General features: G+C 43.7%; 1 protein-coding gene across 3 annotated transcripts in view; it reads left to right on the forward strand.

Moving 5' to 3' along the window:
- EYA2 (EYA transcriptional coactivator and phosphatase 2) overlaps window positions 1-18229 on the forward strand; it is a 200996-nt gene that overhangs the window by 142579 nt on the left and 40188 nt on the right. For 2 of the 3 annotated variants that reach the window (XM_008572544.1, XM_008572547.1), the window contains exon 9: window positions 4968-5057. The exons of the other annotated variant lie outside the window; for it this stretch is intronic. In XM_008572544.1, coding sequence (XP_008570766.1) covers window positions 4968-5057 — 90 coding nt within the window. The remainder of the gene's footprint in view (window positions 1-4967; window positions 5058-18229) is intronic. 3 annotated transcript variants of the gene reach the window in all.

Here is an 18229-nt window from a genome sequence, read left to right on the forward strand (position 1 = left end):
GTATAACCACACATCACAAGGTAACTCAGTGATCCACTGGGCAGATCTTTGAGCAGCAGCCCATATGGTGAAAGGTTCTGCCATCCTCCTCTAATTAAGAGAACTTCATCAAGAATGCGTAATAATTAGGTTACAGAGCTGCCATCCAGGTCCACAGCGTCTGCCCCGAGGGGCGATTCCAGTGCCTCCTCACCAGCTCGCTAAATGAATGCGTACGTAGCCCACCATGCCATCATCGAAACCAAACCCTGAGAAATCTGTAGAACATTAAGCCACGTTGGAAAAATCTGCAGTGCCTTCATCTGATTTGTACCTTCTCTGGGAGAGAACCACCCACAAATTCTCTAGTCAAACAAAAATGACATTCCATCCACCCAGCCCCCCAGCCTGCAGCACAGTCCCTTCAAGGACGAGTTATACACTGAAGCCAATTTTGGAAAAACTCCCTTTTCTAAGTTCTCCATTCTGATTTAAATTGATCTATTTTTTTAAAATGGTCCACTTACCTTTTGCTTGCTTAGGAAATTAACCACTGATTTTTTTTTTTTTATCCGTAAAGTATGTAGTGATTAAGAAAATGGTTTTCATGTGAATGGCATGTTAAAGGCTTTTGTGCCGTCTGATTTCCGGTGCTCCAGCTGGGTGAACAGAAACAGGTTCTTTGCTGAAGGGTTTGTGGAAGTGGACTAGGGGATTTTGACAATAGCCAGCGCTTGTGGAGTTTCTGCTGCATACCAGGCTCTGGGCTAGGTGTTTACACACATGCTGTCTCATTTAATCCTCACTGCAGCGTTAGGTGGTCGAGGGATCAGAGTGGATTTGAAGGGGTCAATGGCCCTTTATTAGCTGAACAGCATGGCGTGGAGGCTCCCATATTTTAAGCTTTTTTTGACTGGAAGAAGTGCTGGGTCAGACAGAGGGTTTCCCTCCAGCCTGCACTGGGTGACTTAAGCCAACAGCCCACGGTGGTGTGTTTATGGACCTGTTAGGGATGCATTCTGCAGGCAGCCCGAGATGAAACTGATGGTTTCCATCTTCCTCTCACTCCAGGTGTATTTCACATTAATTAATACTGAGTCCCCACCAATTTTATTTATTTATTTATTTTAAGTTTCTGTCTTTGCAACCCTGGAAGAACATTTTTTACTCGGATAAAGTGGTCTGACCTAGGGCAACATTCTGTGTTACTTAACTCCGTTGTGAGTTTCTGGAGCTATTCCAAGACTTCCTCCTCTGTGCAACTAGTTTTTTTATCAAGTTTCTTGAAAAGAGGTCCCACCTACGTAGCTTAAAACAATCTAATAGGCAACACGTAAGCAGATTTTAGGAAGACCAGAAATAACAAGAGTGCTCAAGGAGTAAGTATGTTGGGTGTTCTAAAGGCTGTCTACAAAAACATCTGGTGTCTTTATTTTTTTTTTAATTTTTAATTGTACACTGTATATTTGAATCCCTTCTGTTTTAAAAAATTTTAGACCATGCTAGATAATGCTAAAGTTCACTTTGACCATCACCTCTAATTCCTATCCCTCCTTTGTACCTTCCAGAAGTTACTACTGTTCTGATTCTGGGTACATCCTTTCAGATATTTATAAATATATAAGTACCTGTGGGAAATACATAGTAACATTTGATGTGTTTCTAATAAATTGTAATAACATGCAGCATATAATATATAATCAGAAATATTTTTTTCAATCAACAATATGTGTTTGTTTTATGTGTCCGTGTTACTATGTAGATATCTGGTTCATTTCTTTCCATTGCAATTTAGTTTTCCATTGTATGAATATACTGCATTTTATTTTTCTGGTCTCCTTTGGCTGGACAGCTAAATTGTTTCCAATCTTTTGGTATTTACTAACAATTCTGTAATGAACATCTTTTGACATGTCCCTTTGTTCATGTGTTTGAGTTTTTCTCTAGGATAATAAAAAGTGGAATTACTGAGTATGTTGCCCATTATTTTAATTTTTGTAACCCAAGAAATATATGCATATAGTTTAGAATTCATATAGCTCTACAAAGGAAAGTATATGAAAAACAGCAGTCCCCAATGACCCTCCACCCTTTCTTTCTGCCCCGAGGCAACAACTTTCAAGTCTTGCTGATTCTTTTGGTACTTACCTCCAGATTTCTAAGTAACACACTTATGTTGCTACTTCTTGATTTTTTTGTCCAATTTAGGCACAATCTCTGGCTTCCCGAAATACAAAATAAGAACTTAGCTCTCCCCCTTGCTGCCATCACACACATGCAAACTTTCTCCCAGTAGCAATCAATCATAATTTGAGTTTTATCTATAGACAGCATTTGCCTTCTTGTAACTATACAAATACTTTTTACAGAGAAGCCGTTTCGTATACAATAATAATTTTTCCTTCTCTGGATGCTAGCCTGGGAGGTGACATTTTTCTTAATAAATCCTTTCAGCAGACACGTCTAGATGGAAGCTTCTTCTTGCTTCTTGTGCAGCACATTGAGGCTGGTCACTGGGAGATAGGTGCACAGACAGCCGCGTCATGAGGGAGTGCACAGTTAAGCAGAGGTGAAATGGTTTGGGTATGAATAATGCATGGAAAGACCCCCAAAACCTTTTCCCAGGTCACACACTGATCCCTTCCTAGCCCCTGAAAAGTTTGTTTTTCTCATTTGCTCTTCATTTTTCACCGAGAATGCTGCCCTGCTGACTTCCAGCCAGGACCTGCAGTGTTCAGCTTTGGCTCTGGGGTCCTGATGAGGTGTTGTGCCTCATGGTTGTGTTCCCGGCCTGATTCTTCACAGTTGTGTGTGTGAAGCTGAGATCACCAGCTGCAATTTTTTTAAAATTTTTTTTAAGGGTCAAGAAGGGTTTCTGTCATTAATTATTTATTTTTACAATAGAAGTGATACAGCCTCTCAGTGAAAAATTCAAACAGAAAAAATTCAAACAAGGTGCCACTGTCTCCTCTCCTGTCCCCGGCCCCTCAAGTCCTCCTCAGAAGCAGCGTTGCTCTGGAACCAGACTACCTGGATTCAAATCCCAGCACTTGTTAGCTTGTGTGGCCTTAAACAAGTTATCTAACCTTTGTGTGCCTCAGTTTTCTAGTCTGTAAAATGGGAAAATAATAGTGCTCACCTCACAGAGCTTTGTGGGGATTAAATGAGTTAATACTTGTAAAGTGGCACAGAGAAAGCACTTAAGAGATATTAGCCAGGAATATCACTAACAGTGTGTTGTATATCCTTTCAGACCAGTGGTTCTTAACCTTGGCTGCACATTGGAATCAAGCTGGGGAACTTTGCACGTCCTGGTGCCTGGACCCCACTCTCAGCAATTCTGATTTTATTGGTCCAGGAGAAGCCTGGGCAGGATTTTTAAATGCTCCCCAGAGCACTATAGTGCACAGCCAGAGCTAAAAACCATCATGTGACCTATGTTCCACATGTATCAGTTAGGATAGGTGAGGGTATGATGCAGTAACAAACATCCCCCAAATCTCATCTACTTCTCAGTCTATTTCTCATGTATGGTACATGTACTTTGTGGTCAGCTGCACCTCTGATCTACATCATCTTTACTCTGAAATCCAGGCTAGTAATAATAATCTAGTATAGCTTTTTGTTTGTTTTGTTTTGTGGGTGTGTTTTTTGTGGCTAGCCTGTACAGGAATCTGAACTTTGGTGTTGTAAGGTTGTGCTCTACTGAGCTAACCAGCCAGCCAATAGAATAGCTTTTATCCAGAATATTTACCATCTTGTGAAGTGGGAAAAGAGAGCATGGGGAACTCTGACCAGAAGCAAAACATAACTTTCACCCATGTATCTTTGACCAAAGCAAGTCCTATGGTCATACCTGAGTTCAACAGTGAGGGTATATCAGGAGCTGGCACTTTTTCTGCAAAGGGCCAGACAGTAAGTATTTTAGGCTTCATGGAACATACACAGATACTTCAAAAGTTCATGGAAAAATAGAATTAAAAGAATACAAATCTTTCCATGAAGTTTTTGTAGGCCTCTCTTATGGTCTCTGCAGCAATTACTCACCTCTGCCTTTCTAGTGCAAAAGCAACCATAGATAATACAAAGTTTTTTTAAAAAAGGCAAAAATTCCTAATTCATGAGCCATACAAAAACAGACAGCGTGCCAGATGTGGCCTGGAGGCTATAGGCTGCCAACCCATCATATCTCATCCTCCTGCAGGGAGAAGCACCTCAGGGAGGGACCCCAAATACAGGTGAACGGCAATACAGTCTAACATGCTTTGTTTATGGGGGTGGGGGAGGGAGACAATAGGACTTTTATTGCACAATTGTGTTTCACACAATTATCCTATGATACAACTTGCTTTTGTTACTTAATACTATAGTTTTTTAAAACTGTATTTCTTGATGATAGTTTTATATTAGCAGCTCTAGCGTTACTTCATTTGCCATCTAGTTTCCCCTGGCATGGAGGTACCATAGTGGGTTTTTGTTTGTGTGTTTGTTTTTATAATTAATCCTGAATTATTAGATAACAGTGATTTTTAAAGTGTCAGGAGGAGTAAGGCAGCATGCATAGAGAGATCACTGGAAAGAGAACCGACATCCCAGCTCTCCCAGTGGTTTATAGTTTATGCTACTTTCCCTGAAATCTTCCAAGCCTCCCTAAAAACAAAAACGTGGTGAAGGCACCCCCTGAAAACATATTTTCCAAGAGGTCCTCTTTTATTAGGGCCATTTCTATAATAACGGTCTTTGCAACACTGAATACAGCTGCAATTCCAGGGGCATTTTCCAGGAGATTGAAATACTGAATAGGGTAAATATAAATGGTGGGAAAACTAGAAAACTGGCCCCACACAGAGACACATTTCAGGCTGCTCATGAGCCGTGCAGACGAGAAAACCCCAGAACTGCCTTCCAGAGGTGGGACAGGAGGGACAAGGAGGTTGAGATGACAAAGGCTGCACTCGCATGTGACTTTCCCCTTCTCTTTCCAACAGGACACCACAACGTCTGTGCGCATCGGCCTGATGATGGAGGAGATGATCTTCAACCTTGCAGATACACATCTGTTCTTCAATGACCTGGAGGTTTGCGGTTGCTGGTTTCATTTAATATTTGCCATATTTAATCACCTGCATCTGGTTTGGGGTGGGGGGTGGGGGACTGCCTTTCCTTTCTTTCTTTTTCTTTTAGAGTCTTGAAACTTTTGCTAGCATCCCCCAAGAAGGCACAAAACTGTGGCCAGTGACAGTTTATTGGAAACACACTTGGCCAGATTATCTCCCTTGTTTTCCTGTGCAGTTAATGGGCTTTTCTCTCTGCTCTAGTGGTGATGTCCACTGGCAGTTTTACTAATCCAATAAAGGCTATGTAGTTTCTTCCTCCTGAAATTTGCTATTTAATAAGTTTATTAAAGCAAATTAGTGCAGATCCTCCTGGGTCAGTAATAATTAGCAGTGGGCCAGTATGGGAGCTTTTAAAAACAATTTACATTCCCCTGAAAGCATGTTTTACAAAGAGAGAGAGCGAGCAGAGGGAATATGCTTATTTAAAGTATCTGCTCCCAAGCCCCTAAGCAAGATGCAAGGAAAAGGGGGGAGAGATTCAGAAATCAATTTAATTCATTTGTTTATACCCAGCCTGTGTTGGAAAGATTCAGGAAGGATTTCAAATGGAAAACATCCTTAAAATAGAACTATTATGGCAAAGGCAAAGGGATAAAAAATTATGTAATGAATAAGGGTTAGGAATTATACCAAAAAAATCCAGGCTCAGGCTAACTACTACAGTCAAGTTCAGAGTGAATCAATGAGCTTCCTAGTAGCCAAAGCAAAAAAGGGAATACAATGAGTTACTTCCCTCTAATGAAAGAGCAAGCAACTTTCTCCAAGGTGAAGAAGGGTTTTTGGCTAATAAAATAATTAGTGTGGGGATCTTCTGGCTTTGTAAATTATATTTGCATTATTGGTTCAACAGATTGAAAAAGGCAACCTAAATAAAGCTGTATGTGAAAGAACATCCCTATTTATCCTAGTAGGAATATTTTTTTCTCAGCATCTAAAAATTCCTAGGGACTAAACTGTGAGGTAGAAATATAAAGGCTATGGATTCCAAATCTGCTGTTTATTATGCATTTAGTGTTTCAAGATATTCAGTTAATTGCCTTTTTGCCCGTGTATATTATGTGGTCTATTTGCAATTGTTTTTTTAAATGACATTAAAATAGTAGTTTATGTCGAGAAACATTAGTGGATGTGAATTGTCTCCCCACCTGTATTTATGGGTGTTGGTTCAGCTGCTTTGCTAGTTGCAAAGCCATGTTATCAGAGCGAAAGTGTATTTGCAAACTGTATGGGAACTAGAAACTAGGAATAAAACCATTTTCTTTAAAAAAAAAAAAAAAATCTGTTCAGGCTAGCCCAGGGTACTACTAATATTTATCATCAGGAGAGGAAAGGATTCAGGTTTTTCATTCTGGTCTGCAGGTCTAGAGTTCCAGAGAGGGAAATCCTTGTTGAAATGATCAGTCTGTGTTCTGCCCAGTCTATGCAAGCCACTTGAGCCTCAGTCCTCCCATCTATAAAATGGAATTGATGTTCTCTGCCCAAAAGCAGTTTCAAAGAGAGCATTTAGGTAGAAACTTGTTGAGGAAGAAAGAGAGCTTTGGAACAGTGGAGAATACTTCCGTCAACAAGGCCCAGGGCTGTCTTTTCAGCCAAATGCAGTGTGCAGGCTCCCTTTACAATGACCTCTGAAGACTTGGGGGAAAGAGAAATGGGAGAGAAAGAGAGAACAAGAAAGAGAGGACTTATGAGTTCAAAATGAAAACAAAAAGAAACCCATGGCAATTGAATTCAGCAAGTATTTACAGAGCCTAATATAGTACAGGAATGATTCAGCTGATCACAAATATCAAAACCCAACTTAATGTAGCAAAAAATGGAAATTATTGGCCCTTGTAGTTGAAAAGGCCAGGGTAGGTTTAGTTCTTGCCTGTCTCCCCCATAGACTGTCAGTTTGATGAGAGTAGGGACCACTCTGTCTGGTTCACCCTAAATCCCCAAGGCCCAGGCTGTAAACAACCAAACAAGTTCATAAACAAGATAGTTCATGCTAATGAAAATGATGTGAAGAAATAAAACAATCAGATGTGAGAGCAAGTGATTACCTGGATAGAGGAGGAGGGAAGGCCTTTTCAGGAGGCAACTCAAGCTGAGTGATGACAAGGACCTGGCCAGGGGGAAATCTGGGGAGGTAAGTGCAAAGGCCCTGGGGTGAGGCAAGCATGAAATAATCTGGGATCAAAGAGAAGGCCACAGTGGCCCTAGTACAGTAGTAAAAGTACAGGATAGATGAGTCCGGAGAGGGAGATGTCATAGAAACCAGAGTTTATTCTAAGTGCTGTGGACAGCCATGGGGCAAGGGGTCATTAAGCAGGAAAAGCCACATGGTCTGGTTTGTGTGTTAAAAAGACCACTCTGGCTACTGCATGGAGAATGGGCAACAGGAGGGGAAAGGTGGAGGCAGGGAGATCAGCAAAGAGGCTACTGCAATGGTCCAAGCAAGGAAGAAGAATGGGCTGGATCTAGTGAAAGAAGATGCAGGCTTTGGGATGCAGGTAAAACCATGCAGACTTGCTGATAGATCAGACATGGGGGATGAAGGAAAGGCGGCAAGGACTCCAGGGCGTGGCCCATCTACTGAGATGGACAAAACAAGGAAGGTGTGATATGCAGTGGGGGGATTCGTCCTTCTGTCTTGGGCACATGGGCTTTGAGATGTCTGCAACACCCAAGTAAAGATACCAAATCTGCCAGTGGATAGACCAGTTTGAAGCTCCAATGCAGTAAAAGCAGACATGTACATAGTAGGCGCTTTGTCGATCTTGGTTAAACCTGCTGCTCAGAGCCAGGTATTTTGCAGGATTTGGTGTTTCAAGCCAGTGTCTTCAGTCTCGCCACTTCTGCTGCTTCTCTCTGGCATCCAAAGTCGAAGTTGCACCTCTTAAAGGAGGATCTTAATTACCAGCTGGAGCTACTCAGGGAAGCCAGTTTGTTTTTATTTTCTAAATTTTTTTCAAAAATGTCCCTAATGCCAGGAGCCCCCAGGGCAACTCAGCAGAATTAAAACCATGTTACATGATGGAGAAGTTACAACTCACACAAGTGAAAACATATTGTTTGTTGGTGCAAGGCAGCCCCTGTCAAAATCTAAAGAGCAGCCGCCTGTACCTCCCCAGGGAGGCCGCGTGGAACCAGGGAGGGGAGCCGCCTGCAGGAGGCCAGCTCAGGGCCCGCTCCTGCATGAGTGATCGGGCTTAGGGACTAAAGTCAGATCTCTGTACATAAGGGGTTTCGTTTCTGTGTCCAGCAGCTCTTCATGTAGAACTTACTGCTTGCCAGGCCCTTGTCTAACTGCTATGAATTCAGCAGCAAACAGTGCTCTCTGGGTATTGACCTTCCAGTTGAGAGGCAGACAGACCATAAACGCCTGAATATATAATAAAATGTTAGGTAAAGCACTCTGAAGAGAGCCCAGGAGAGTCAGGGAGGAGGCTGTCACAGGGGTTCTTATTTTCCTGGTATAACCAGATCTGACATTTCAGTAGAGACCCAAAGCAGGTGAGGAAGGGGGCCTTGTGGGAAGAGTGTTCCAGACAGAAGGAGCAGCAGTGCAAAGGCCCTGGGGCATGGTCAAGGTTAGCAGTTTCCAGGAACAAGGAGGACGCCAGTGCAGCTGGAGGGAAGGGCGCAGGAAGGACTGTGGAGGGCAGAGGGGGGTTGGGTCACGGTAAGGCTTTTAGACAATATCTGAGGGTTTTGAGCAGGGAAGTGGCAAGACATGGCTTACAGTTCAGAGGCTCCCTCTGGCTGCCGGTTGGAGAACAGACCACAGGGGCGATGGGGGAAGCAGGTGTCCGCATTAGATCAGTGGTTCCCAGACTCCCAGGTGAGAGAATCCGTGAGGCCTAAGGACTGTCAGGGACATGGGAGGTGCTGAGCTCGCCATATCTCAGGATACTGGGGATGTGTGCCCTGAGTGTAGAGCAAGAGCCTCCTAATCAGTTCGATCTGCCTTTGAGTCTTGGCTCCACCATCTTTTGTCTGTGTCACCTGGGTAAGTCTCACCATCTCCTTGAGCCTCAGTTTTCTTGTCTGTTAAATGGGTGGAAGAAAAGCCCCAACCTCACAGGGTTTAACGATGAAGGGAGATTTGTGAAGGCCATTGGCACCGAGCCTGGCACACTCCATGCCCAACACATGAGCCTTTCCACCAGAGGGCTGCATGTGCCCCGGGGCTGCACAAGGGGAGTTCACATGGTACCAGGGCAACTTCTTTAATTGTGAGATATTCACGTTACTATGTGTTAGAAAATACTATGAGTTAGAAAAATATGACTAGCTTGCCCAACCCCTGATTTTACAATAGCCTAGTAACAGTACAGGCGACACAGGGACATGGCAAAGATTATAATGGCGGGGAACAGCCTAGCCCCAAATCGCAGCCGATTGCAGGAGTTTGCGTAAATATCAACAACCACCTCCCCCATTCCCTGCCAACTTGTCTCTGCAAGAGCTGCTGATTTTGTGGTAAAACCCAGGGCAGGGGACCCTCACCTGAAATGTCAGCTGGGTCATGGGGTGAGGATGGAGGCTTGGTTGAAACTCACACGCCTCCTGCTTGAGATCTGTCAAAACCATCCTCAGGCCTTACTGAATGCACTCGCTTTGAGAGCCCCTTGTGGGAAGCCTCCTAATCCCCGGCTTCCCAGGGACAGGGACGTGCCACCACCAGAACCAGTGCTGGACCTAGGTCTGTGGGTTTCGACGTCTGGGCTCCAGGTGCAGCCGGAGAGAGATTCACTCTGCACGGTCCCCGCATGAAGCAGGGAATGGAGAAGGCCTGGCGGGTTCCTGCTTCCGTCTCAGCCCCGTTTCGCCCTGCCGGCCCCTCCTGCCCATCTGTTCCTTCCTCTCACCTTCCTTCCTGCCCACCTCTTCCTTTTTTCTTCCTTCCATCCTTTCTTCCTTTGGTTTATACATCCTTTCATCGCTCCCTCCATCCATCCACCTGTATATCCAGTCTATCGCTTCTGTCCACCCGTCCTCCAGTCCATCCATCCACCCATCTGTCCATTCCCGCCCATTCATCCAACCATCCTTCCTATCTCTCATCCATCCTCCCATCCGTGTCTTTTCCATCTTCCTTCTTTCCTCTTATCCCTCTAGCTTCCTCCCCTCTATCTGTCTTTCTTCCCTTCCTTTCTTCCATCCATCCACCTAGCCTTCCTTCTTTCCTCCCTCTGACTTGTTCTTCCATCTTTTATTGCTCCCATTAATATTTGTTGCTGGCCTGTGATGTACCAGGGTCACAGACATGAGTCAGATGTGGCTCATGTTCTTGGGGAGCCCACCTCTTGGGGAAGGAGACATGCACATCCCAGATCACTATAGGACAGGTGGGCTGACACTGCCCTGATGGACATTCCCGAGGTTGCTCGGCAGAAGCCCAAAGTAGGAAGTGATTAAGTAACTCTGGGGGGGACGAGGAGAACAGGGGAAACATCACAGAGGGGGAGACGTTTCAGCAAGGTGTTAAAGGAAGAGTAAGGACGCATTAGGTGGTCGGGGAGGAGGAGAGGGATGAGAAGAGTATTCTTGAGTCAGGGAACAGTATCTGCAAAGAGGAAGAGGCAATAAATTGATTGGTATGTCCGGGGAACTCTGCGTGATTGATACTCCTGCAGATAGATTCATTTTTATTCACTTTTCTCTCCTGAGATGGAAATGGGTGTCAGAAGTGCCAGCCAGGCCCTCAAGCAACTTGGAGAGGATCACCCTGCAGAATTGACAGCTCGGGAGTGATTGCCCAGGTCACTCTCCATTCATTAAGGGGTCATGAACCCCTGAAATGGAGTGCAGCATACGTGTATGTGCATGTGTGTGTGTCTCTAGAGGGGGTGGGAGCCAGACCTGATCCTTTCCCAGAGGATCCCATTACCCTAAGGCCAAAATTGACCCCAGTATTAAGCCTTGTTGCTTTGGGAGACACAGCAGCTTGGTCTCTTTTTCCATCCCCCCATACCCCAACAAAACCAAGAAAAGGCAAAAGAAATTACACTTGGAGCTGAATTGGAAGCCAGTTCCTTTGTGAGAAGAAATTTTGGTGTGAATAGGGGCCCCCGAAGCTCTCTGACCAGGGCAGGGTGCCCTTCAGGTGCAGTGATGGATGCGGGGAGCACGGGTTGCCCCTGGCTGGTTCGATTGTGCTGCCGGTAGCAGGAAGAAACAGAGTCCTCATAGTCGTCCCCAGCACTGGGGGACATTAGCACCCACAGGTGGTACCAACGTCTGAAGAGGCCCTGACGTTTATGCTGAAGCCGGTCCCTGCCTGCCCAAAGGCTGGGTGAACACAGGCATTTCCATCAAGAATCGAGACCTCCCCTCCCTCAATCCCAGAATGAATGTGGACATTGGAAAAGTGGGGTAAGCAGAGGAATCTTGACATGCAAAGCAGAGAAAACACCCAAAGAATAAAGGCTTTGAAGTCAGGCAGATTTGGGGTTTAACCCCATTTTGTTACTTATTTGCTGGATAATCTTAAACAGAGTTAGGTAAACTTTCTAGGCCTCAGTCTCCTCTTCTGTAAAATGGGGATTAACCTTGAAGTCTGTTGTTAAGGTCAGAGACAAAGTGGGTAAAGCCCTTAAGCTGGTTCCTGGCACCTTTGCTGTGAGAGAATTACCTGCACTGGAGCGTGGACAGCGCCCGGCACATAGTAAGCACTCGATACGGCAGCTAAGACATGTCTGCCATTTGTAACTAGACTGTAACATTGACAGTAGTTTGTCCTACGCCCCTAGAGACCGAGACCAGTGAAAGGTCTCCACCAAGCCTTAGAAGCACCCTGAGAAGAGGGAATCACTGGGAGCCACGTCAAGATCCAAGTCTGGGAATGGATTCCCTGGGTGTTTATGGCCAGACCCCTGGGGCTCTACCTGGGCCCACTCCTCCGGAGCCAATGGGTCCTTCCTCACTGACAAGTAACAGAGGACAAACTGTCAGCCCAGTGCAGCCAACTTTATAGGAAGTGTGGAGCAGTCCTACTAACTGCCTGTCCAAATGCCCGGCACAGAGTTAGCACACTGTAGATGCTTTCTGAAATGAGTTTAATGAGTATGAAAAGTCAAAGGATGAGCTGCAAACCTCCCTTGTCAGAGGCAATGTCAGGTGGTGTAGAGAACAAAGACTCTGGGGCCAGACAGCCTGGGTTCAGATCCCTGCTCAGCACTTATAAGTTGTGTGGCCTCAGGTAAGTTAATTAACCTCCCTCTCTCTGTCCCTCAACAATCTCATCTACAAAATGGGGATAATAATAATATGTGCTTCACAAGGTGACTGTGAGAATTAAAAGAATTAACATACCTAAAGCACTTAGAACATAACAAGTACTATGTAACTGATTATTAGTATTATCTTATCATTAATAATTTTCATTATCATTTTCATATAGAATAATTTTGAAAACACCATTTATCGAACACCCACTAGGTGCCAGGAACTGTGCTAAATGCTTTATATGCACAATTACAACCCTATGCAGTAGATTCTCATTATTTTCTCCATTTTACAGATGAGGAAACTGAAGCTTAGAGAGGCTAAGGGATTTGCCCAAGTTCTCAGTAGCTATAAGTATTAAGCCCAAGATCCAAACCCGAGTCTGCCAGACTCCAGGGCCTGTGCACATAAAGAGCACAAATCTTTAAAACAAGAATTCATTATTTATGTTTCAAGATACTACGACTTTAATTAGAAGTAGATTAAACACCTAGATCCATGCTGAATGGCTGAGATTTCACAGGTGATGTGATTAAGAGTGTTTCCAAATTCCATCAAAAGGGTGCTTAGTTTGGGCATGAAAAAGAAGCTAACAAGCAAAGGTAATTATAAACAAAGGCATTGTAAACAGATGTGGAGCCAGAAGAAAAGGGATCTAAAGGACAAAGAGAAGGTGCGCTGACCTTGCAGGATGTCTGTTGTCAGCTCATTGCACCACTGAAGCTCCCTGGTGATTTGTCATCCACATCCATGAAGTCTGATGGCCCTAAAGATGGTAGCGTCTCCCATCCTCTCAGTTAAAATGGCAGGTGTGTTAACAAGAACTGTCTTGGGTACCTCCTGCCTGCCTGTCTCCATTCCCTTCTTGATGTATTTTAAAAGAACATGAAATGTGCGAGCGAGATGCAGCAGGACCTGAAGGGGCCAACCTCGCTCTCCGTTGCTTTACTGGGCAGGCTGCCAATGTCAAGGTGTCCTCTGGAAGCTGGGAAGTACAGCTGAATGAGGGCGCTGTCCCTGGAAAAGTTGTCCAGGGGCTGGCCTGGTGAGGGCCGTAGTGAGAGGAAGGGGAACTGTTTGGCCCCAGGAGAGAGGCAGCAGGGCGTGTAAATCCAGAGGGCAGGATCAATGAGTCCAGCAGCGGACAGTGTTGGAGGTACCTGGTGCCATCCTGCCTTGCCTGAGTCTGTGCAGCATCCTCCCATCCTGCCTCTGGCCCTGGCCCCTGTGCACTTGTCTCCACCTGCTTTGCTATTTCTGCAGTCCAAGTCACCATCGTCTTTCTCCTGGATTGTCACAGCCTCTTCACTGTCTTCCTGTTTCTACTCTTGCCTGCTGTCTATGAATGTGGATACAAGCTCATCAGAATAACAGAGGCTTAAGTAAAATACTAGGTTATTTCTCTCCTTTGAGGAAATCTGAAAACGGGCAAGCTGGGATCAAAAAGACAACTCTTCCATGCCAGAATCGCAGGCTCCTTCTCTCTTGTTGCCCCATCCACATGGTCCAACATGGTGGCTACCACATGCACACTCCAGGCTGCCCATGGGGCAGAGGCAGAGAAGGGCACCACCCACCGGTGCATTGATCACTTCTGCTCACATCCCATTGGCCAGAACTTAGTCACATGGCCTCACCTTCCTGCAAGGAAGCCTGGGAAATGTAGTCTTTATTCTGGGCAGTCTCAGCCTAATGCCCCTCCTCTATTCTCATCACAGTAGAAAGAGTGGTGAAGGGAAAATCTCACATGTCACTCACTGCTTACGGTTTTTCAGTGGCTTCTCTGTGGTCTTAAAAAAAACCAGACATGGCCAAGCAAAAAGATAAATAAAAATAAAACTTCCATGGATTGGCCCCACCTACTTCTCCAGACTTTTTTCCTACCACTCTTTCCCTCGTTTACTACATTCCAGATCCACTGGGCTTTTATTAGTCCCTTGAACATACCATGCTCCCTCCTACCCTGGGATTCTGCCCATGCTATGTCATCTATCTGGAACATGCTTCCCTGCCATCGCCCCTCCCCTTGCTGTCAAGGTCCAAGACCTAGCCAATTCCTATTCACCTTTCAGGTCTCTGAACAAGCACACTGCCTCAGGGAAGTCTTGCCTGATCCCCTAGAAAGGTCAGATTCCTCCATTAATGTGCTCCCAGGACACCTCGTGCTTATGCAGTGCATTTTGCACACTTGTAACCATTTCATTAATTATTTGAAGTAGAGTGCAGATGCTATTTGGGGTCAGAAGGACCTGAAATCAACCCCAACCTTGGTTCTTCTTAGCTCTGAGACCTTGAAGAAGGCACTTAACTTGACTAAGTCTCCACTTCTTCCTCTGTAAAATGGGGGAATTGGCAGTTCACAAGGTAGTTGCAGGAATTAAAATGAAGGTATTTAAAATATCCTAGTCCACACCTCCATAATGAATCATTCTGTCTTTCCTTTACCCTTGTTTCCCACCATGGGGGAGAACTCTAGCATTTTATTTTTCAAACAATTCTTGACCATTTAAAGGGTCAAGACTAGAATAATTTCTTAAATAATGAAAAGTAAGGAATAAAATTGAGTATTATAGTAGTGGTGAATATTGTTTTTTCTTTCAGTAATATAAATTATATTTCAGTAATATAAATCTCTGTGTGATATAAAATGTACTTCTTACCAAAGTTCATCATCAGAACCATTTGAAGGCCAACGTCCTAGAGCAATGCTGTCCAACAGAACTTTCTACAATGATGTAAATGCTCTACTCTGTACTGTTCAATATGGTAGCCTCCAGCTGCATGTGGTTATTGAGCACTTGAAATATGGCTGGTGCAACCGAGGCACTAAATTTTTTATTGTAGGTCATTTTAACTAATTTTAATGTAAATAGCCACATGTGGCTGATGACCATCATATTGGACAGAACAGAAAATAACATTTACATCATTGTAGAGAACTCTAAAAGACAGTGCAACTCTAGAGTCCTAAATTTGTAAGACATGACCTACATTTTCAGTTATGATGGTAATAATAATAATAACAATAATAACAGCTGACTTTGAGCAGTAACTATGTACGAGGCACTGTTCTGGGCAGTTTACATGTATAACTCATTTAGTCATATTATATTATACCCTTTCTACTAGTCTGCTGGGGCTGCCATCACAAAATACCACAGACTGGGTGATTTAAACAACAGAGATTTACATTCTCACAGTTCTGAAAGCTAAAAATCCATGGCTAAAATGACAGTAAAGTCAGTTTCTGGTGAGGACCCTCTTCCTGGCTTGCAGACAGCCACCTTCTTGCTGTCTTCACCTGGCCTTTCCTCAGTGCATCCACATGGGGAGAAAGAGAGAGAGAGCTCTCTGCATCTCTTCTTATAAGGTAACTAATCCTGTTGGAACCTTATGACTTCATTTAACCTTAATTACTACCTTAGAGACCACCATCTCAAAATATAGCCACACTGAGAGTTAGGGCTTCAACATGTAAATTTGGGGGGAGACACAAACATTCAGACCATAAAACCCCATTTATAAATGGGGAAACTGAAGCATGGAGTGGCTAAATGAATAGCTGAAAGTCACACGGTTGGCACTGGCAATATTCAGACACAGGTAGCCTGGCTCCAGGGTCTTAGTCCTTATCCAAGATGCTGTGCTGCCTCTGCCTTGGAAGCAATTGCCATCTGGCTTGAGAAAGATTCCCAGCAGAAAATCTAAGAGCTTGTGCAGTGCTGCCAACACTGGGCTCAAAGGAAGAGAGAGTGCAAGGAGGGATGGAGTAGCTGGGAAGCCTGGTAGAGGACAACCAAGATCTGACAGCAAAGGAGGAGAAATTCCCAGGATAAATGTATAAGGCTAAGATGAAAAGCGAGTTTTTTTCCAACAAGATGGCTGACTAGAGGTGGCCAGCCCTCTCCTCTGACACAAAAAATAGCCCAAAGCATCAAATAGATAGTCACCTGTAGAGTAGAGTGTCTAGGAGAAAACAACAGAATCCAGATAAATAGTGAGGAAAACCCCCCAAGACCTGGAAACTCATGGCAGCAACATAGGAGGACAGGGGAAATTCCCAACAAGGACCAGTGCAGAGATTGGAGAAACGCTGCACTGACACAACAAGGTAAGAGTCTCTCCCCTCAAAAACCACTCCAAGAATTAAAAGAAGCAACTACACCACCATATGCCCAGACATCAATGCATGATATGAGAAGCATGAAAAAACAGGGAAATATGACACCCCCAAAAGACTGCAATTCTCCAGTACCAGACCCCAAACCACAGGTAACCAGTGAATCACCTGAAGAACCCCAAATGACAATGTTAAGGAAACTCAACAGGATTGATTTTAAAAATAGACAGAAATCACAATGAAGTGAAAAAAAAAAATACCAACCCAGGACATGTATGAGAAATTCAACAAAGAGGTAGAAACCATAAAAAAAGAACCAAATAGAAGTCCTGGAACTGAAGAATTCCTTCAACAAAATAAAAAATACAACTGAGAACATAAGCAGTAGATTAGAACAAGTGGAAGAAAATTTTTGAACTAGAAGGCAGGCCTTTTTAATTAACACAGTTGAACCCCCCCAAAAAAGAAGAATTTTTTAAAAAATGAAGAAAGACTGCAGTATCTTTCTGATAACTTTAAGCATATAAACATTCATATTATGGGTGTACTGGAAGGGGAAGACAAAGGAAAAGGTATTGAAAGACTATTTAATAAAATAACAGCCAAAAATGTCCCAAGTATTGGGAGAGATACAGTCTCACAGATCCAAGAAACTCAAAGATCCCCAAAAAGATTCAACCCAAAAAGGACCTCCCAGAGACACATTATAGTCAAATCGTCAAAAGGCAAAGGCAAAGAATTCTAAAACAGCAAGAGAAAAGCATCAAATCACCTATAAGGGAATCCCCATCATCTAATAGCAGACTTTTCAACAGAAACCCTACAGACCAGGAGAGAGAGGGATGACATATTCAAAGTGCTAAAAGAAAAAAACTGCCAGCAAGACAACAGCAAAGCTTTCCTTCAGAAATGAAGGAAAAATAATGTTTTTCCCAGAAAAACAAAAACTGCAGTAGGAATTCACCACTGCAAGACTGGCCCTTCAACAAATCCTCAAGGGAACATCTGGAGTCAAAAGAACGATATACATCACCATAAATACACAAGAAAGAATAAAAACCACTAGTAGGAGAGATAAGCAAATGAGAAAGAGAAAGATGTATCTTATCACTACAAAAAAGCACCAAACAGCAGACAAACAATAAAAAAGAAAGAAAGGGACAAAAGAAATATAAAATAACCATTAAAAAAATAATAAGAAAGGGGCAGGAACAAGGCAGTACCTTTCAGTAACAACTGTGAATGTCAATAGATTAAATTTCCCACTTAAAAGATATAGACTGGGGCCAAGCCTGTGGCGCACTCAGGAGAGTGTGGCGCTGGGAGCGCAGCAGCGCTCCTGCCGTGGGTTCGGATCCTATATAGGGATGACTGGTGCAGTCACAGAGCTCACTGGCTGAGCGCGATGCAGCCGGTCTCAAAAAGGACAAAAAAAAAAAAAAAAAAAAAGATATAGACTGGCTAAATGGATTAAAAAACTAAACCCAACTATATGCAGCCTCCAAAAAACACACTTCAATAAAAATATACAAAGACTAATAGTGAAGGGATGGAAAAAGATATTGCACACAAATGGAAACCAAAAGCAAGCAGGAGTTGCCATATTTATATCAGATAAAATAGACTTCAAACGAATAACTATAAAAAGAGACAAAGAAGGACATTATATAATGACAAAGGAACCAATGCAGCAAGAAGATATAACAATTGTAAATATGTATACACCCAACATCAGAGCACCAGATATATAAAGCAACCGTTGTTGGATCTAAGGGGAGAGATAGAACCCAACACAATAATA

Source organism: Galeopterus variegatus, unplaced genomic scaffold, assembly GCF_000696425.1.
Source record: "Galeopterus variegatus unplaced genomic scaffold, G_variegatus-3.0.2 Scaffold805, whole genome shotgun sequence".
In the NCBI taxonomy this organism is placed as follows: domain Eukaryota; kingdom Metazoa; phylum Chordata; class Mammalia; order Dermoptera; family Cynocephalidae; genus Galeopterus; species Galeopterus variegatus.